The sequence below is a fragment of the Peromyscus leucopus genome, chromosome 2 (genome assembly GCF_004664715.2).
Source record: "Peromyscus leucopus breed LL Stock chromosome 2, UCI_PerLeu_2.1, whole genome shotgun sequence".
NCBI lineage: Eukaryota > Metazoa > Chordata > Mammalia > Rodentia > Cricetidae > Peromyscus > Peromyscus leucopus.
This window is the reverse complement of record NC_051064.1, coordinates 53,365,002-53,385,868: the sequence shown is the minus strand read 5'-3', so window position 1 is coordinate 53,385,868 and position 20,867 is coordinate 53,365,002. Positions and strand designations below refer to the sequence as shown.

Genomic DNA, 20,867 nt, shown 5'->3' with positions numbered 1-20,867 from the left:
CTCGTCACGAATTAATTGCTAGGACAGCTCTATTGAGTGTGTTCATTTGAAATGCCTCCTCCAGCTCAAAGGCTCTGTGGCCCAGTGGTGAAGTGGTTAGTCACCAGATCTACCAAGGGGCCTGTGTTCGAGTTCTGGTTCAGCCCTCATAGCTCCCGCTGGCTGTGGTTTTGGTCAAGAAGTAACATGTTAGCTTGGGTTTCTCATCTATCAAATGGGATAATAATGTTACATCCCAGGATGGCTGTTCGGAACACGTAAAGTGCTGTGCCCACATTGTACAGCACAGTGCCCGGCCCACAGGCCCACAGGCCCCGCACGGTGAGCTTTGGTGCTTGCTCTCCACTATTACAGCCCTCCCTTTGTGCCATCCCCTAGGATCGTCTGCCCAGGCATGGCGAAGCCTGTTCCACCCCATACTTCACCTCGGTCCTACTGCTGCCCCGTCCATCCTCCTCCAGCTCCTCTCTCCCTGACTCCCCTCTTTCCCAACAGCTGCTGTTTGGGGCCTCAGCCTGCTGCCCCTTGTCCCCAGAGTCAGTTCCTACTCATTCTCGCCACCAAGTCTCGCTCATGCCCTCCTCTGCTGAGCACACACTCCCCCTTCTACACCCTCTCACACAGGCCCTGCTTACCCCTGGCATCCAGTCCAGTGCTCCCTGAAGCCCTCCTGGACGTGTCCCATGCATCTCATATTTGTTTCTTATTTTTGTTTTTGTTTTTTCTAGACAGATTTTCTCTGTGTAGCCATGGTTGTCCTGGTATTCACTCTATAAACCAGGCTGGCCTTGAACTCAGAGATCCACCTGCCTCTGCCTCCTAAGTGCTGGGATTAAAGTGTGTGCCACCACTGACTATTTTTCTCTTCTTTAGGGGGCCCCAGAGAAGTTCCTCTCCTGTGAATTCTAGTGTTAGCATCTCCAAGCCAACTGAGTGCAGACTGGGACACAAGATCAAGACTAAATTTGGGTTCTCTTTGCCACTCACTAATCAGGCAGCTTCGGCCTTTGCTGCCATCTGCGGAGTCAGAGTGACCCAGGACAGTTGGGAAGGTGGCAGTAGATCACTCTTCTGCAGGTCATTTTTGCTACATGTCAGATCTCATCACTGCGCCCACTGTTTTTCACACCATCATTCACAGCATAAGTCTCACCTCTGCAGCGACACCCAGAGGAGGAGAGGAGGAGGTGGGTTTTTTTTTTTTTTTTTTTTTTTTTTTTTTTTTTTTTTTTGCTATTTTATTTCCCCTTCACAATAGGACTTAGTATGCGACACTCAAATACTAGTCTTTTGTGAAGGATTTTAAATTCTGAGACTGGCAAGTTGGCTCACAGTTAAGAGCACTTGAAGAGAACTTGAGTTTTGATTCCCAGTACCCATAAGGCAGCTCGTAAGCATCTGCAACACCAGTTCCAGGAGATCCATGCCCTCTTCTGGGCTCTGTGGGCATGGCACACATGTAGTTCACATTCAGACAGGCAGGCGAGAGTGCGTGCACACATACACACACACACACACACACGACACACACACACACACACCTAAAAATAATGAAAACCACTATCCCCTTAAGTCTCACCTTGAGCAACATCATCATATGTATTTTGGTTGACCATTCGCTCCACAATTTTAGCAGCTTGGGTCACTTTGGTGATATCATCACTCTGTGGGATACAAAAGTCACAAGGCCTCATCAGTTAGTGCCCACCCGGCAAGGTCATATGCCCTGAGCCACAGCCCAGATTTGCCACTGGTTCAGCAATATAACCCTGTGGTTTACCTATCCCAAAGGGCTCAGAAACGGCTCACAGCCAGGTTTCCCACCGTGACCACATTCTAGGAGCCTTTCCTCACGGGTGCACAAGGACACCGGGGATGCATCTGGTCCCAGCTGCTGTTCACTCTTCCATCCAGTTGGTTTTGGAAAAGGCATTAACAGAGCCCAGGAAGGCATCAGAAGGCAGAGCACTCAAGGACCTGTTAGAGGCTTTGGTGGAGGCAGAGAGGCTTTCTCAGTGCAGGGAATGACTGATTCCCATGAAAGGTCTCATGGACCCTCCAGCCCAAACTCCTTATTTAGTCTCAGGCTGAGGAGTCACAGAGGCCCAAACAGGGAGAGATAAGTTTCAGGTGGAATGCAAGGCAGATCTGAGCCTGCTAACCCAGGGCCCTTTCCAGACCACAGACAAAGCAGAAGATTCCACTCTGGAAAATAACTCCTTCTGAATGAAGTAGCAACTTCGATAAACACACAAAGTAAACTGCTTGGCAAGAAAAGCATCAAGTGGGGGAGAGATGATAGTTCAGGAGGTCAGAGCACTTATTGCTCTGGCCCAAGACTGGAGTTCCATTCCTAGTACACATTCTGGGTAGCTCACAACAGCTCCAGAGGGATCAGTGGCTCGGGACTCCAAGGACTCCGCATCCCTGTGCATATAACCCTTTCTCCCCTCCCCCACACAATTAAAAATACTAAAAAATAAGTCTTTACCAAAGAAAAGAACAAAGAGTTTGGGTGAGTGGCAGGAGGGGAACAAGCTAAGTGTATATCCAGAGTGACCATGGGTTGAACATGTGGATCCTGGAGATCAGCACTGCTGGGAGAGGCCACATTGGCTGTGATTAAGAGACTGGGTTCTGGGGCTGGCAAGACTGCTCAGTGGGTAGAGCCTGACGATCTGAGGTCATCCTCAGGACTCACATGGTGGAAGGAGAGAAACGATTCCCACAATTTGACTTCTGACTTCCACACATGCAGTGAGACATTCTTTCCACAAATTAAATAAATAAAATCTCAGAAAAACCTTAAAAAGGGACAAGATTCTAGATCACATGGATGTGTAATTCTTTCCTAGTTGGATGCAGCCCTGAGCAAGTTACTTTGATTCTCTGAGTCACAGAGTCCTTGTGACAAAGGCCTAGGCAGCCTCTCCTTCAGAGACCACTGTGGGGAGTAAACACAACAATGCACATGTTGATTAACTCCATTCCTGGTAGCAGAGCAAACAGTTGAGTGCTGGGGGCTTACACATTGGCATCCGGGAAATGGCTCTTTGAGGGCCCTTCACTGCTCTTCAGACTGACTCTATTTATCTTAGAAAACTGGGCAAGGAGGGCAGACGTTGGATTCTGTAAGTATGGTGCTCAGAGTCCACCTGTTCCCAGACGCCCCTCCCACTCCTGATCCAAAGCACAGCCTCTCCTTTCTCAGCTTCCAGGCACTTGACTCTCCTGATGTGAGTCAACGCTTGCTGTGGACCCCAGCTTCCCTGGCTCGGCTACCTACAATCTGAACTCTTTCCTCTGGCCACAAGGAACTACATACCTGAAGATGACCCCTCTAGTCTGCACAACAGTACCTCGTTTCCCCACGTCAACACTTCCTACAGCAATCTCTTCCAAGCTCCACCAGCCTTACTGTGGCACATCACTAACAGTGCTAGTGCTAGTACTGTGTTTACGCATCATTGTGGATTTGCTCAACAATCTTGCAAAGCAGGATGTCATTAAGATGGCTTTGCACTGGGGGAAACTGAGGCTTCAGAAAGCTCCAGCTCATAGTATCAAAGCCAGACTCGAAGCACTAGTCTGGACGTCAGAGTCCACGCTCTTGTCCCTTCTCAGTCTGACTACACTGTCCTTGTCCTGGGAGATGCAGGAGCCTAGATGTTCTCAGGAAGAGTCCAGGGGGCTGCTACCTCCATTGTTCTAGACGCCATGCTCCTGGAGCAGCCACATCTGTTCATGGGTTCCCACTGAACTTGTGGCTTCTGATCCCATTTCCCCGGGCCTGCCAAGTCTTTCAGACCAAACAAGCTTGCATTGGTTTTTGTGTTTTCAGTCAAGTCACTAATGAGCCTGAGACCTGAGCTCACTAATGGAGACCTTCTCACGGGGTATCATGAACTTATTCTCTTCTCTCCCTGCCCACACCTGAGCTTTTTACCAACCCAAACAGACAGAGATCTTTGAGGAAATGGCAATTCTCTGCTCAAACTTTAGGCCTGGGCAAAGGAGAAGGTGCTGCCGTCTTTTCTGTTCTACAGACCGCCTGGCTCAGTGCTTGGTATTCCCAGCAGGAACTGAACTCATCTTGGGAGAGAGTTCTTACCAAGGTGCTCACCCAGGAACGGGTGTACATTACACCCCAGTGTCCTGTCTCACTGTGGCTTCTTGGCCTAGAGGACCAGTGTTGTGGAACATTAGCTTAAGATGTGTTACATTCATTTAAGCTGTGGAATATTTGTTTAATGATGCAAAGATGTTTTGAATTCTTTTATGTGCATTTGTTTAACTCTGTAAAGCTGTGTTACTGTGCCTGCCTAAAACACCTGATTGGTCCAATAAAGAGCTGAATGGCCAATAGATAGGCAGAAGAGGGATAGGCGGGGCTGCTAGGCAGAGAGAGTAAATAGAGAAAAGAATGAGAAGAGGGGAGCAAAAAAGGAGAAAAGGAGGAGAGGAGGATGCCGAGGGCTAGCCACACAGCCACACAGCCACAGCCACACAGCCACACAGCCACACAGCCACACAGCCAGACACAGGATAGGAAGGAAAGAAAAGATGTACAGAAATAGAAGAGGGAAAAGCCCAGAGGCAAAAGATAGATGGATAATTTAAGTTAAGAAAATCTGACTAGAAATAAGCCAAGGTAAGGCCGGGCTTTATAAGAAAGAATAAGTCTTCGTGCGATTATTTGGGAGCTGGGTGGCGGCCCCTTAAAGAGCAAAGAGTAAAAAGGGTTTTTTTTAAAAAGCCCTACAGATCAGAATCTGCCTGTATCCCTGTTCTCCACATCAGTAAAGCTGGAAGAACCCAGTGTGACAGGGAGTGTTAGACATCATCTTGGGCAGACGTTAGGTTCCAAATCAGTTTTCAGTCTCAGCCACAGAGAGTCTTCTCCTGGTTTCAGGTCTTGATGATTCTAGTTGGAGTTTCTGCCACTGTGGGTTCCAGCAGAGCCAATAGCCCAAACTCTGACAGGTCTTCACAATGAGCCTAACCCAGGCCAGAGCCTCCTCTGACATCTATATGCTCTGAGGAATGGTGTAAGGGAGCTGAGGATACCCACACAGCCCTCAAGGCAGGGCGCTATCCCACCCTGAGACTGCGTACTGGGCATGGCCATGATCATTCAGTGTTTGATCAGTGATTCAAAGAAACCGAAAGATAGTGTCTATTAAGTCATAGCAATGGCCCCTCAAACTTCCCTTCAAATATGACATCAGGGTCATGGAACAGAACTAAGAGGACACGGGCACAGCTGGGATAAAGGAAACAGTTCTTCTTTAAACTGAGCTGGGTTTTCCGGTGGTTAGAGAGGAGCAAGCAGAGCCACTTCCGAGTGAGGTGCCCTGGGCGCTCTCCAAAGTGCTGAAACCAGCCCCTAGCTACTGGTGACCCTCTTCCAAAGCAGGTCACACCCGTAGGATCTCCACTCTGGGGCTCCATCTCCTGACCCAGTTTTCTCTCTGCTACAGGAATAAATGAGGTTCTCCAGCACCTCCTGTGGTGATCCCCGCTGTGGCCATTGCCCCATGGTTATATCACTTTATTCTCTATTGATCCCTAAACGCCTGCAGGCTGCACTCTTCCAAGTCCCCACCATGGTCTTTCTAAAACTCCCGCTTGGCTCCTTATGGTGAGTCCAACTCTAGGTGGCTACATCCATTGACCTGATGGTGACGGCATCTGGGATGATTGTGGGCTGGCTCCTGGCCCTGCAGACTCACTGACCTGGTTTCACTTCAGTTGCTGTGATAAAAATACCTTGACAAAAGCAACTTAGGGGAATAATGGTTTATTTCAGCTCAGAATTCCAGGTCACAGTACATCATAGTGGGCAGTTCAAGGCAGCAAGAACTGGAGACAACTAGTTGCTTCACAGTCAGGGGAAAGAGAGGATGAATGAATGCCTGCCTAACACCCGCTCACTATCTCCACTCCAAACCTAGGGAATAGCGCCACCTACAGTGGGCCGGGTCTTCCCTTGTCAATTAATGTAATCAAGACAACCCCCACAGACACGCCCAAAGGCCAATCAGATCTACACAGTCCCCTTGAGACCTCTTCCCAGTGACTCTGGATCGTGTCACACTGACTATTAACATGAGCCATCTCACTCACTCTGACTGCCAGACGTGATTAAATCACAGACTGAAGGCAGAAGAACCTGACTCGCCCTAAACTCAGGAGGGCACCTTATCCTTAGATCCCACCCCTCCACAGCAGACGCATAACGTTCCTGCGATGCAGAGAGCACAGACTTTTCAAGAAAGTCTGTCCTAGGCCAGCGATTCCCAAACCCTTCTGACCTTCAGAATACCGATTGGGGGAAGATGTGGACTGCCTGGGACAATTCAAGCTGTCATTACATCTTCTCCTGAGGTAAGAAATTACCCACACCTCAGTGTCAGCCTTCCCCCTGAGCATCCGTGAAGCCCTTTTACAGAGCCAAGCTTCCATCTACCTACAGCCCAAGGCCCCACTCAGACACTCTGTGACAGAGCTGTAGACACCCCCACCGAACCTGGGACTCCATAGATGTCAGTTTTCTCATGGCCATCTTCTCTGTTTTCTTAGCCACTGGAGTCTTGGTCTTCTCCTTCTCTTTGGTCTTTTCCAGTTTCTCAAGCTCATCTACATAGGCATCATAGATTTCCCACTAGGCAAGAGCGAGACAAGAGAGTCACCACAGGGCAGAGCTTTCACTCGGCCAGCTCTTCAGCCTGCAGGAGTTGGTCGTGTTAAACCCTGTCAAGTGTCTCCACAGCACCCTCTAATCATTGTAATTACATGTTCAAAGTCTGTCTTCCCCGCTAATCACCCACTCTAAAAGCGGAAGGAAGGAGTTTCCAGGGCTCCTCTGGGCTAGGTTCCCATCCACCCTGAAGCACGGGGTCTGAATCTCAAGCTGGAGATCCATGAATATTGTTCTAGGTTTCAACCCCCAACAGGAAGACAAAATGTGCAACCACCAGGTAACTAATAGTTTGTTAGAAACTTCTAAAACTGAATTAAGAAATATGTTTTTTTTTTTTTTTTTAATCTTCCTCAGGTTGGTGAGATAGCTCAGAGATTAAAGACTTTTTCCAGCAAGTCCGATGACCAGAGTGCAATACCTGGGACCCATATGGTGGAAAGAAAACTGACTTCTGAAAGCTGTCCTCTGACCTCTATGCACAGCACAGAGAGAGAGAGAGAGAGAGAGAGAAGAGAGAGAGAGAGAGAGAGAGAGAGAGAGAGAGAGAGAATGAAAAAATGTCTGCCTCCATGGAAACAGGATAAACGTATTGGCTCAAGCGGGCCATCTACTTGACTGCCCGCATCTCAAGATTAGAAGGAAATACATAAGCATCCTGCCAACTGGACCTGAAGAAAGGAAAGCCTTTCACCGAGGGCTGGAGCAGAAGCAGCGGCAAGGCTCTAGGGCTGGGCAAATGCAGCAGATCACACAGAGTGCCTCCCAGACTGGGCAGTCACTGCCACCTGGAGGCCAGATAGGTACACCTTACACGTGAAAATCCCACACAGGCCAGTGTGCATTTCAGCATTTGTTATCTCATTCAGAGCCCTCCAACACCTCTGTGGGCAGCTTATCATCCTTTATTGACAAAGAAAGAAACAGAAGGATTAAGAAAGAAGCGAAGCATACTATGCCCACAGTAGGAATAGCAGAGCTCAGGCCTGATCCTAGCACCAGATCCTGTCCAAGTTAGCATGGCCAGCGGGGAGGGCTTAATGGGAAAGAGAAGGGTCTGCAAGAATACAAAATGACTGTGAAGGCAGTCAGAATGCTGGCACTTTAAAGCCAGTCACAGGGTGCCACAGGCTCCCGAGAGTCCATGGGAACAAGCATTCTACCATGTTCTGGGGAAGGCTCCAGAAGCCATGCCTCAGCATGGACAGCCTTGCCCTGGAGGCATGTGGCTGGTCCAGAGCTCATACTGGAGACCTGTTGTGATGTGCCCAGTGCTCAGGACTGATAGCTCAGGATGGTGTGCAGCGGGGTGGATGGGTAATTAAGGCACACTGGCAGAGGACTCGAGCCTTGCCAGACCCCTCCTCTGCTGAGCATTTCGGGATGCCTGGGAGTGCAGATGGAGACAGGATCTTACCTGATTGGCTGTGGCTGAGAAGTTTGTTCTCGGTGGAGGCTCCATCTGACATTCCCGATCCTACAGAACAGGGACAACAGACAGGAGAGCCACAGATGGTCTCACACACCCCCCTCACTCAGCCCAACAGCACCTCTTTAGGAGAAGCATTTTAGTTGGAGCTGAGGAAGGAACAGAACAGAACTAGGGAAGGAAAGCAGAGCCTGGTGAAAGACTGAATTGTTCAAATCCCACGTTTGGTTTTTCATTCTGGCCTCTGTCAGTTGCCTAACCCAGAGAGCAAAGACAGTGATGATCAATCACGACGGTTTTCAATCAAGGAAAGGCCCAGGTGCGGGATGGACAGACTTATAAGAGGCCAGCCTCCAGACACGATGCCGAGCAGCTCCAGACACGATGCACAGAGGCCAGCCTCCAGACACGATGCACAGAGGCCAGCCTCCAGACACGATGCACAGAGGCCAGCCTCCCACAAGGTCCAGGGCTAATGCCCCTTACAAGAGAAGGCCTCTCCCCAGTAATGGGGTCTCCAGCGTGCAAGTTGCTCCCTCCCCACTACGTATCACCCTGACTGTCCGGCATCAGCCTAAGGACTACGCAGGGTGGCGAGAATCCATCATAGAAGAACTACTGTAGAACATTCGTGTGAGTGTACCGCACCTAAAACCCTGTCAGGTTCTCTCTCTCAGCCTGGTTCTCAGGATCCTTCACAGTCAGGGAACGTTCTAGTTTTTCCAGCTGATCTGCCACAGAGACCATCAACTTCTGTTACATTCTTTCAAGACTCCCCATGCCCGTGGCACACTGCGGTCTTGGTTTCTACTCTCTCTTCCCAGGCTAGCCCAGGTTTCAGCCTCTCAGTGGAGTCGAGGGTCCTAGCCTTTTTCTGGCTGATTAGATTTCTTACAGGGACTTGAATGCATGTTCCAGTTCTCCTTGGAAAGAGAAACTGTGGTCTTTCCTGTCCCCGCTGCCAAGCTCAGGCCTGCAAGGACTGGTCTCAGGCCTGTGTCTACCTTGCCATTGCAGAGCAGAGTCTCAAAGTAAAAGGGTGTAGTGGAAAATCTACCCGGAGGGGGTTGTTGGAGGTCTGTGGAGGGGGATCTACCCGGAGGGGGTTGGTGGAGGTCTGTGGAGGGGGATCTACCCGGAGGGGGTTGTTGGAGGTCTGTGGAGGTCTGTGGTGGGGGATCTACGGGGGGGGGGTTGTTGGAGGTCTGTAGAGGTCTGTGGAGGTCTGTGGTGGGGGATCTACCCGGAGGGGGTTGTTGAAGGTCTGTGATGCTCTCTCGCTGAAGTTGAACTGGTTGGTGAGTTTCCGCTCCTTGGGCTGCACAGGTGCCATAAACTCTTCTTCCACCACCTTTTCAGTCGTCTGGAAATAAATCAGGAGGGCCAGAGCTTCACTGGGAGGGAGACAGTGGGCCATCCATCAGGAGTCAGGGGAAGGAAGCCCCGGCCAGGTGGGGTGGGGGCAGGCGAGAGGATGCTGCCAGAAACCTTGGCCATACAGCATCTACTCCACTCTTTCCTCCCCAGGTCACCCCAAAGCCTCCATCCACGGCTGCCCTGGAACGGTGGGGACAAAGAGCAGCCCCACCCGCACCTCAGCTGCGGCAGGTACATCTGTTTGACTGCCAGCTTCAGTCTCTGCCTCTTTGGGTTCTTCATCCTCTTCAAGGACTTCTGTTTCTGAAGTCACCACCTTAGCAGACTCCTGTGACCCTTGACAGGATATTGCTAATGAGTTCAGGGTCCAAGATGGCTCAGTCAGTCCCTGGCAGGGAGGATCATCTTCCTGCCTGTCAGACCCTGCTTGTCCCCTGGGCTCTCCGTGACCTGGGTTAGCTCCCAGGCCCGTCCAGGACAGCTTGCAGTTGGACACCATGAAAGCAGCGGTCTTGCAAAGCCCTGGAGGGACCGCAGGCCACCCACAGCCCTACCTGCCGCCAGCTCGGCTCGGTAATGCTGGCGCCGTCCTTCATCCGAGTCCTTGGGAATCAGGTTCCCCACCTGGCTGAAGTGAACGGCCATTTGGTTCACAAAACCAATGGCTTTATATGTGCCTTCCTGAAAAGAGAGAGACTAAATCACACCAGGGACCCCACGAAGGGCTGGTGTCAGAACGCAGTCTGCCTTAGTTCTCCAGGGCAGCGTTCTCAACCTTCCTAATGCTTCGGCCCTTGAATACAGTCCCTCAAGCTGTGCTGACCCCTAACCACACAATTATGTTCATTGCTACTTCACAGCTGTAATTTTGCTACTGTCATGAATCATGATGTAAATCGCTATGTTTTTCTATGGTCTTAGGTGACCCCTGGGAAAGGGTTGTTTGCTCCCAAAGGGGTCGCAACCCACAGATTGAGGACCATTGCTCTAAAGTCAGCAGTCACCTTGAGTAAAGGAACTATAACTCCCAATCCTTAATGTTTTCACTGAATTTCTGCTTAAAGAAGAAAAGACAAATAAAATAAGCTTTTTTTAAGTTCTCATCAAAGACTTGTTTAAAAAATCAATTTTGGGGGATGGGGTGGGGGCCAGTCTGACTATGTAGCCCGCACTGGTGTGCGTCACCACACTCAGCCCCAAAGACTTATTTTTAAATATTCTCTGCTTCCAATCTGAAGTGGCCCACATTTACCCATCACTGGTTCAGGTGCCTCGTCGCCCACATTCAGGCCAAGGGACCCCAGTTTACCCTCCTCACCTTGGGCAGGTCAGACATGATTGTCCAACATGCCTGGCATGGCCCTGCTGTGCCGCTTTAGTGGATGTCAGAGGGAACAGAACACCAGAGACAACCAGGCCTCTGGTCCCCCTATTTCTTCTATCCAAGAGGACCACAGAGGGCCAGAGAAAGTTTAGGTTTGGCACTTGTCCAGGTCACATAGCAGATGAGAAGCAGAACTGGGCTTCAAGCCCAGGAAACCGTATTTATTCGTTCAACAAATAATTTTTGAGCAGCTACAACGTGCCAAGTATTTTCTAGGTGCCCAGGATATAAAGCTGAGCAACAACAGACCCAGTTCCTGCTTTTGCAAGGCCCATGGTCTGGAGTTCCTGTGGACATCTTGTTGATTAGCCTCCTAGCAACCCCAAAAGTGGAGCTGGAGACGAGGCCCCCTCCCTTCTTTTAAAACAGTTCTGTTCAACCATTTCACATCATGTGGAAAATAATTATATTTGTATGGCACCCTGAGATAAAAAAAATCTTACTGTGCAGTGGGGGCACATGACTTTAATCCCAGCACTCCAGAGGCAGAGGCAGGAGGATCTCTAAGTTTGAGGCCAGCCTGTTCTACAGAGTGAGTTTTAGGACAGCCAGGGCTACACAAAGAAACCCTGTCTTAAAAAACAAAAAGAACAACAAAAAAAGAAAAGAAAAGAAAAGAAAAAAAAACAGGTGGTGGTGGTGGTGGTGGTACACGCCTTTAATCCCAGGACTCAGGAGGCAGAGGCAGGTGGATCTCTGTGAGTTCAAGGCGAGCCTGGGCTATAGAGCGAGATCCAGAACAGGCACCAAAACTACACAGAGAAACCCTGACTCAAAAAACAAAAACAAACAAACAAACAACAACAAACAAAAAACAAAAACAAAGTCACTATGAAGTCCTTCCTCTCTGTAACTCAGATGGATGGTGGACAGAAAAGTAGTTAAAAGCATGGTCTTTGGTGGCAGAACTGGATTCAAATCCTTAGTCTGCTCCTTATTATCTTCATGACCTTATCTTAAACCCCCAGGCCCCAGTATCTTTCTTCTATCAAATAAAATAATGATATCCAATTTTCCAGGTAGTGTAAGTGTTGACAGTAAAGGAAGTGGTCCATTAACACAATGCTGAATACATATTAAGTGCCCAGTATTAATGTTCAATAAGACAGTAACTGACTGTATGATGGAGGTCCCCATAAGAATGAGTGATCCACCCTGTTTCCTCTAAGACTTCACCTCCATCTGTCCTCAATGCTGACTGGGAACTTTCTCTTCAATTTAGGGATGGAATTTAGATTCTTTAGCACAACAAGAGAAAGTAGCAGCTTTGGGACCTAAAATTGGACCTCTAGGACCAACAATGTAGAGACAGCTGTGTGGGAGAATGTTCGGCAGGCCAAAGAGATACTGAAGGCATAAATAAGGTGAGCTTTCCTGGGAGCCAGCTGGCAGTTCACTCAAAGGAAGAGTAAGAAGAGGACATTGAAATGGAAAGGTAACACTCGCTCTGTAATACACTTGCCGCAGTCAGACCACTGAGTCCTGGCGGGCCCCTATTTCTAATGTCAAGACAGGAGACAGGAAGGCATACCACTGTCCAGCATGATTTCAGGGAGTGAAAGGCGGCTCCCCTCCAACCTCTCTAAACTGTCCAAGGGTGGAGGGGGAGTCATTAGTGAAACTCTTGAATAGCATCTTTTGGGAAACACATCTGGATTTGCTTCAACATCTTTGTGGAGGGGTCTACTACACAATCTGAATAAGAAGCAGTATGTTCATGAAATTTTTCACAAGACATACACAGATGTTCATTACTTAGCAGCATTATTTAGAATTGCCCAAAGAAGAAACAATACAAATGTCCATCAATGGAAAGATAAAGAAAATGCAGCATATTCACGGAATGAAATATTACTTGGCGATAAGAAGACATGGAGTATTGACATATGCTGTAACATGGATGAATTGAAAACATCACGCTGAATGAAAGAAGCCAGTCACAAAAGATTAGGAATTACAGGATCCATCTCCTCACACGTCCAGAATAGGCAAATCTAGAGATAAAAAATAACCCAGTACTTCCCAGGGCTAGAGGAGGTGGAGGGTTGAGTATGAGGCATGGCATTTCCTATGGAGGAGATGTTCTAGCCTGGCATGGTGGTGCACACCTGTAATCCCAGCACTCAGGAGTGAAGGCAGGAGGACCAGGAATTCAGGGTCACACTCGGCTACCCAACAAGCTCAAGGTCAGCTCGGACTGCACGAGATTTGGTCTCTAAGAAGCAAAACGAGGACAAAGGTGTCTGGAAATGGGTTGTGTTAGAGTTGTACAGTCTGTGAATAAGCTGAAGTCATCACTGTAAGGTTTAAATGGGCAGATTCCAGGGTGTGTAAACTGTGTCTCCACAGACCCATCTTTAAAACAAAGAAGTCAAGCTGGTGACACACACCTGTACACCCAGAACTCGAGAGTCCGAGATGCTCCCAGGATGGCAGATTTGAGGTCATCTTGGGCTGTATGGTGAGACCCTGTCCCAAAGACTAAACAAATAAAAAGCTGGGTGTCCTTCTTCCTGGAAAAGGACATGGGATGGAAGGAGGTTTGCTTTCCACCATTTTTGAATATTTTGAAACTTGTACTATGGGTTTCTGTTATATATTCAAAATTCTCCCCACTCCCGTGTATGTGTGTGTGTGTGTGTGTGTGTGTGTGTGTGTGTGTGTGTGTGTGTAAAAGTTTGTTGGCTGAGACAGGGTCTGTCACCTGGACGCCTCCTAGGCTGGCCTCAGACTTGCAGTGATCTTCCTGCTTCTGCTGCCCAAGTGCTGGGATCAGTGTTAGCCACTACACCTGGCAAAAATTGTTGAAAAGAAGCAATACCCCCTTGCCTGGAGTCAGACAACCTAGCTCAAATCTCGCTTTGAACACAGGTTGCATGACTTTTGCCATTTGTTGGGTTTTTTTAGATTTTTTTTTCTTTTTCATTTTTAAGGATCCCCTGGAACTAGAGTTACAGACAGTTATGAGCTGCCATGTGGGTGCTGGGAATTAAACCTAGGTCCTTTGGAAGAACAGCCAGTGCTCTTAATCCCTGAGCCATCTCTCCAGCCCTTGCCATTTGTTTTATGTAATTTAATATCAGAATCAAAAAAAAAAAAAGAAAATAATAGTTTCTATAACAAAGAAGCATGAGGGTTGTCTGTGGCGTTCTACATAAAAACACTTCATACAGGAGCTGACACTGGCGCACAGTAGGAGCGGAGCTAAAACGTGAAAGAAGAAACAGAGGCCTGGCTTCCACTTTGGCTCAAAAGTGCTCAGAAAAACTCTCCAGTCCCTCGGGCGCTGACCCTGCTGTGCTTAGACCACAGTGTTGTCTCTTACGAAGCCCTGCTGCAGGCTGTCTCCTAAGAACTTGCTCACACCGTGGTTACTGACGATGGCCCTGGGAGTCATCTATCTGCCTGCCCCGGCTGGCTAGCATGGCAAGAGACTCTGTGCCCAGAGCCTGCCGGAATTCCTCTTGGATGGGAAGGTCCTGTGTGGGTGTGAGGCCAACATCTCAGAGAGGACTCTGTTCTACAAGTGTCTGGCTGGAGGAAAAGCTAAGCTTCTAAAGATCCAATCACTTGCGTTGGTGGAAAATGTATTTTGTGTGTTGAAAATATTGGAAAAATCATTTTCTAACCAAATGCTTCAATATTCTTAAAAATAAAAACATACTGAAAAGCTGGAAATGTAGCTCAGTGGTAGAGCGCTTGATCAGTATGAGCAAAACTCTAGATTTAATGATTCAGTCACCAGCACCACAAGAAAAAAAACTCCTCCTCAGGGTTCTGAAGGCTCTGCAATTAGCAAGACTTCCAGGGAGATGCACTAGGACACTTCAAAGGGTCCTGCAAGATGGCTTAGCAGACAGGTCCCTGCTGCCAGGCCTGACAACCTCAGTTTGATCCCTCAGCTCCACAGGGTGGAAAGAGGAGCAATTCTGGAAGGTTGTCCTCTGACCTCTGACCTCCACATGCACACTGTAACCCTGTCTCCTCTCCCTCCCTTTTCTCTTTTGTGAACATGTGTATTCTCTCTCTCTCTCTCTCTCTCTCTCTCTCTCTCTCTCTCTCTCTCTCTCTCTCTCTCTCTCCCTCTCTCCCTCTCTCCCTCTCTCCCTCTCTCCCTCCCTCCCTCCTCCAAATAAAATGTACTAAAATTAAAAAAAAATTCAAACATCTCTGGAGCACTCCATGTAAAATCCCAGATTTCTAGCCAAGGACCTCAGTTTACAAAGTGACCTCGTAAATTGGCCAGGAGCCTTCTACAATGTGCCTAGCCATTGTTGCTTCAAGGAGACATCAAGGCCCTGCCCAGGAGGGGGTGACTTACTTTGAAGCTGTACCTGACAATATTCTGGGGTGCATGTGGGTTGTTGGCTGTCAGGATGCGAGTGAACTCCTCCTTTAACTCCTGAGGGAAAAGAAACACCAAGAGGATCATGCATAAAGCTCCCCCTCCCATTGCCTCTGAGGCTTGGGATCCCCAGGGTGCCTGTAAGCTCTGCATAGGCTTCTAAGCTGCACTATGGAAGAGCCCACATCTGAAGCAGGAGGCAACAAAATGAGCAAGGATAGGAGTTTGCTCACTCACTGCATCAGTCAACTCCAGCTGGTCAGGGGGTCGAACTGTGGCTCTGGATTGGGACCATTCATCAGTTCCGTCTCCCACGTCAGTCCCTGAATCTTCATCCTTAACAAAAACACAACCAGTCAGGAGTGCCCAATCTGCTTGAACAAGCAAGTGATGCTGCAGGAAGCCCCTCTATTCACAAGCCCTCCCTGAAGCCAAGTTCTGCCTATTGTGTACAGAATATGAAACGCCAACAGACCACTCTTGGAAGGCTCCAAAGAAACTGTCTATGCTTGGGCTCTCAGAACCTGGAAGAGCACAGCCACCTCTATCCTGGGGTCAGGCCTCACCTGAAACACTGTTGTGGGCCTTTGTCCCCAGCAGGGCATCAGAAGCACCAGCTCTTCCTACTGCCTTCCACAAAGCCTAGAAGCTGAAGTCCATGACCAGCTGCCAAAGACTTTTATGCAACGTGCTTAGACAGCCAGAGAGCCCAGACTGTTCTGAAATCGCTGCTATCCAAATTTGTACTTGGCCTTCCAATCTGCCACATCAAGGTTACTTTTTTAAAAGATGACTCTTAAAACAAATACTGTCTTGTACTTTGCTCCTTTAAGTCAAAAAGAGTCAAAGTCAAGGATAGAAGTTCTGCATTGCTGGACAGAGTGTTAAATGCCTTGCCAAAGTGGCCATGGGGTATTTGAAATATTTGCTCATCTTTACTAATAACCAAAGACATTTGAAACAAAGCAATATTTTTTTCTTCCACAATAAAACTGGAAAACAACAAGAGTCTTCAGGGTGGAAGGTAGACTCCCAGAAATGGGCACAGCCTTCCTAAAGCGTAATGTGGAAATATTTACCCAAGTTACCTATAACTGTTTATGTTCTTAGACTCAAATATTTATGTGTAGGAATTTACAATAAGAAAATAACCAGCCAGGCAGTGATGGTACATGCCTTTAATCTCAGCACTTGGGAGGCAGAGGCAGGCAGATCTCTGTGAGTTCAAGGCCAGCTTGGTCTACAAAACAAAATCCAGGACAGCCAGAGCTGTTACACAGAGAAACCCTGTCTCAAAAATAAAAAGAAAAGAAAAGAAAAGAACCAAAGCCATGCCTAAAGACACAGGTAACTGCATATTGGTCATAACAGTGAAAAAGAGGAAATGTTTACGTCTTTCCTCTAAAGAGAGGCATGGTGGAACACATTATGGTGTGGCCTTAAGGGACATATGATTAAATTATGCAATAATTTCAAATGATATAATAAAAGTATATTAGCAATGGAAAGTACCCTAAATAGTATGTGAAAAACAGGCCATAAAATAATACATACTGTTTTATTTTACACACACACACACACACACACACACACACACACACACACACACATATCCTTTTATGTACATAAAAATACCTAGGAGGATATAACATTGCATGTTAAATAAAAGGTTACCCTAGGGTAGTAGCTCAAGCATCATTTTAAAGTTCTTCTAGCTTGTTCAAATTATCCAGAAATATATGAATAGTATTCTTAATAGACAGAATGCCACTAACATCTTGTTTGGTGGCTGGTGGTCTCAGCACTTACTCTTTTCCTGGCTCCTCTGGTCGCACCGATACTCTAAAGGGAGAATAAAAACAGAAGGTGAGTCACAGTGAAACGGCACAGGAGAGGCATGAATCACACCACAAGGCGGCCCCTGCCCAAGGCCTCTGCAGCAGAGGGTTGTGAGCTCCCAGCTCTCAGGAACCATTCTGGGGTCACTTTCAATGGCAGCAGGTGCTTCTTGGTTAAGTCAAGGAGGTTCTGTGTCTGAGGCAAACCTGTTTTACCATCATCACAACTAGCCCGTGAAGAGTCACCCAGGACCCTTAGCACTGGGAATTTCTTACTTGTAACTAGTCCAACAAGTATATTTTTAAAATAATTTATTTAATTTTATTTTATGTGCATTGGTGTGAGGGTGTCAGATTCCCTGGAACTGGAATTACAGACAGTTGTGAGCTGCCATGCTGTGAATTGAACCCAGGTCCTCTGGAAGAGCAGCCAGTGCTCTTAATCACTGAGCCATCTCTCCAGCCCCCAACAAATATTTTTAAAGTATATGCTAAAAGCTGAGGATGGAGCTAGGTTGGCAGAATGTTAGCTGCTATACACAAAACTCTGGATTCACTTCTTAATAACACATAAAACCAGGATTGGTGGGCCAATGAGATGGCTCAGTGAGTAAAGGCACTTATTTATAGGACTGGTGACCTGAGGAACTCTAGTAACTCTAGTTCTAGGGGACCCAACACCTTTTCTGACCTCTGAGGGCACCAGGCACACACATGGTGCACAGACATGTATGTAGACAAAATATCCATACACAAAGTAAATAAAAGAAAAATGTCATGTTCCCAAGAGCATATAGTTTTAGTCTTCCCAAAGTTCACATGTTGAAGGCTTGGTCCCCAGGTTGGGTACTGGGAAGCAATAGGACCTCTAAGAGATGAGTCCTAGTTGGAAGCCCTTGGGATATTGAGGGCACGCCTTCGGAAGGCATTAGGGTAGTGGTCTAACTTTGTGGTTCTTATCGAGAATGCTTATAGAAGGAGCAAGCCTGGCACCTCCTTCTGAGATCCTTCCTCCTGTGCTAGCTCTGCTGTGTGGTCCTCTCCTCAGCAGATCTGATGCAGAAGCAATGCCCTTGAGTCCCTCCAGAACCGTGAGCTAAAATAAACCTCTTTTCTAGCCAGGTGGTGGTGGCACATGCCTTTAATCCCAGAGTGAGTTCCAGGACAGGCTCCAAAGCTACATAGAGAAACCCTCTCTCAAAATAACCAAACAACAACAACAACAAAACCCTCTTTTTTTCAAACACTGCCCCCAGTATTTGTTATATTGACAGAAGGAAGCTGTCTAATATATAAGTAACATGCTCAACTCAACTTGGTAAACATTTGTGGAGCATTTATTTATTTGCTGTGCACTAACCTAAACCGTGAGACAAGGACAAAAAGATGAGCTTCCTGTCCAGGTTTCCTTAGAGTCCATGGAGGACAGGTGAGTTATCAATGCCATCACTCACTCACTTACCTTAAGTTCTTTTGAAAGCTAGCTCTGTGCCGGGGCGCTATAGGACTGCATGGGTGGGACCTTCCCCGCCTGAGGCACACAACAAAGATGCCAGAGGTGATCGCTCATCATCTGGGTGTCCACAGAACAAGATTGTCGAGGTGGAGATGTTGTTTTCAACATCTGTTTTTTTTATGTGTGGGTGCGGGTGCCTGTGTGTATGTAGGCCACGTGTGTGCAGGTACCCATGAAGTCAGAAGAGAGCACAGGGACCCTGGACTGAGGTTACAAGTGGTTGTGAGTCCCCCCCATAAGGGTGATGGGAACCAAACCACATCCTCTGGAAGAGTCCTCAGCATTCTTACCACTGCGTCTTCCCTGCAGCCTGAGAGCTTTTTTGTTTTTTGGTGTTTTTTTTTTTTTTTTTTTTTTTTTTAAGGAGAAAACATCAGGTAAGGAGAGAACAAAGACAGAGAGTAAAATGTTTCATCAAACAACAATTGAACATGGAACATAAAGGAGGCAGACAAACCAGCTCTCACAATGACAGGATCCTTGGGAAAGGCATGGATGGGGAGGAGAAAGCTTGTGGAAGAAAAAGCACATCTCATCCAGGGCTGGATTTCTGGCTGGGAAGGCAGGCAGCAGGATTCAGATTTCAGCTAGGTTGCCAAGGTTTCCAGTGATGGCTAGGCCCTATGAGCTTTCCTTTGAAGAGACTCTGATCTCTAAGGTTGGAAGCATCACAACATCCAACAGCTTCTTGGCCCACAACAGAGCACTGAAGGGCCAATCCCCACCCAGACCCCTAGCCTTAAGTAGAAAATGAGACCCAGTTACCACTGCCCTGTGAATGTCCAGTTCCCACCGCCCTGTGAATGTCCAGTTCCCACTGCCCTGTGAATGCCCAGTTCCCACTGCCCTGTGAATGTCCAATTACCACTGCCCTGTGAATGTCCAGTTCCCACTGCCCTGTGAATGTCCAGTTCCCACCACTGCCCTGTGAATGTCCAGTTCCACTGCCTCTGTGAATGTCCAGTTCCCACTGCCCTGTGAATGTAGTCCACTGCCTGTTCCATTCCACTGCCCTGTGAATGTCCAGTTCCCACTGCCCTGTGAATGTCCAGTTCCCACTGCCCTGTGAATGCCCAGTTACCACTGCCCTGTGAATGTCCAGTTCCCACTGCCCTGTGAATGTCCAGTTCCCACTGCCCTGTGAATGTCCAGTTACCACTGCCCTGTGAATGTGTCCAATTACCACTGCCCTGTGAATGTCCAGTTACCACTGGTGAGCCATGTGTGAATGTGTCAATTACCACTGCCCTGTGAATGTGTCCATTACCACTGCCCTGTGAATGTGTCCAGTTACCACTGCCTTGTGAATGTCCAGTTACCACTGCCCTGTGAATGAATGCCCAGTTACCACTGCCCTGTGAATGTCTGTAAAACATTTATCTGGCAATGAAAAACTGACAAGGCACTTTGAGTGTGATTGTTTTTGGCAGTTGGAAATATTTCAATTAACACACTATAAAAGCCACACTATAATAAATGCAAAACAGGCCAATGAAATCAGCTACAGCCCTGACTTCCCAACCATGGCAAAGGAGATTGAATGTCAGGCTGCCACTTTGGGCCCTTGGTCTTCCAGAAGGAGACGCCTGAGACAGACAAGCCTGAATTCCTGAAAAGCTTTTGAAGGTTGTTTCCAGAAGCCATCAAACCACAGAAGAAGAAAGCCCAGGCTCCTTCCCTAGGCCCTCAGAACTCCATCAGTCTGGCCCCATGTCTCATTCCAGCCTCTCCGACCCCTCCTACATCAGAACTCCGAGGTGCAACCCATCAAGGCTCCTTCCAGGCCCTGCGGCTGGCCGGGGCCTTGCGCCTCTCCACCTTTGCTTCTCATTTCTTCTGCCAAGAGCACCAGCCTTCTTTCCTGCCTGCTGAGACCTTCCTGATAAAACCCACTCACCAGCTTCTGCTTCATCTAGTTCCTATTACCACCGTTCTCCCGCCTCCCTCCCTCCTCTGAGCGTTCCCTTCCACTTTTTATTACCACACAAGCACTGGCTGTTGTGAGATTAAGCACCCAATTAGTCTTTAATTAGACACTCTTTTGTCTCTCTCGTTTACAAAAGGGGACAGTACTATGAGAGGAGTCATAATACTGCAGTACATATGGGAGGTGGCTTAGAAATTCCAGCACAAACCGCCTGCTAGTCTTACGCTGTTGTTCAAAGAAGGCCCTCTTCTCTTGGGCAGGCTAGTCTACATGGTCAGCTGAAGCTATCTACAGAGCAGGACAGGAAGACACGTACCCAGCCACCATGGTCATTAGTGAGATGTCTCAGCC

At 48.0% G+C, this 20,867-nt stretch overlaps 1 protein-coding gene across 1 annotated transcript in view; it reads right to left on the bottom strand.

Moving 5' to 3' along the window:
* Window positions 1-20,867, bottom strand: part of Dnai1 (dynein axonemal intermediate chain 1) — a 70,284-nt gene that overhangs the window by 26,047 nt on the left and 23,370 nt on the right. The window contains exons 2-10 of the mRNA XM_028884015.2: window positions 17,045-17,077; window positions 15,473-15,571; window positions 15,212-15,292; window positions 10,061-10,187; window positions 9,724-9,842; window positions 9,373-9,492; window positions 8,118-8,177; window positions 6,530-6,664; window positions 1,580-1,664 (exon numbers count right to left, since the gene is read on the bottom strand). Coding sequence (XP_028739848.1) covers window positions 1,580-1,664; window positions 6,530-6,664; window positions 8,118-8,177; window positions 9,373-9,492; window positions 9,724-9,842; window positions 10,061-10,187; window positions 15,212-15,292; window positions 15,473-15,571; window positions 17,045-17,077 — 859 coding nt within the window. The remainder of the gene's footprint in view (window positions 1-1,579; window positions 1,665-6,529; window positions 6,665-8,117; window positions 8,178-9,372; window positions 9,493-9,723; window positions 9,843-10,060; window positions 10,188-15,211; window positions 15,293-15,472; window positions 15,572-17,044; window positions 17,078-20,867) is intronic.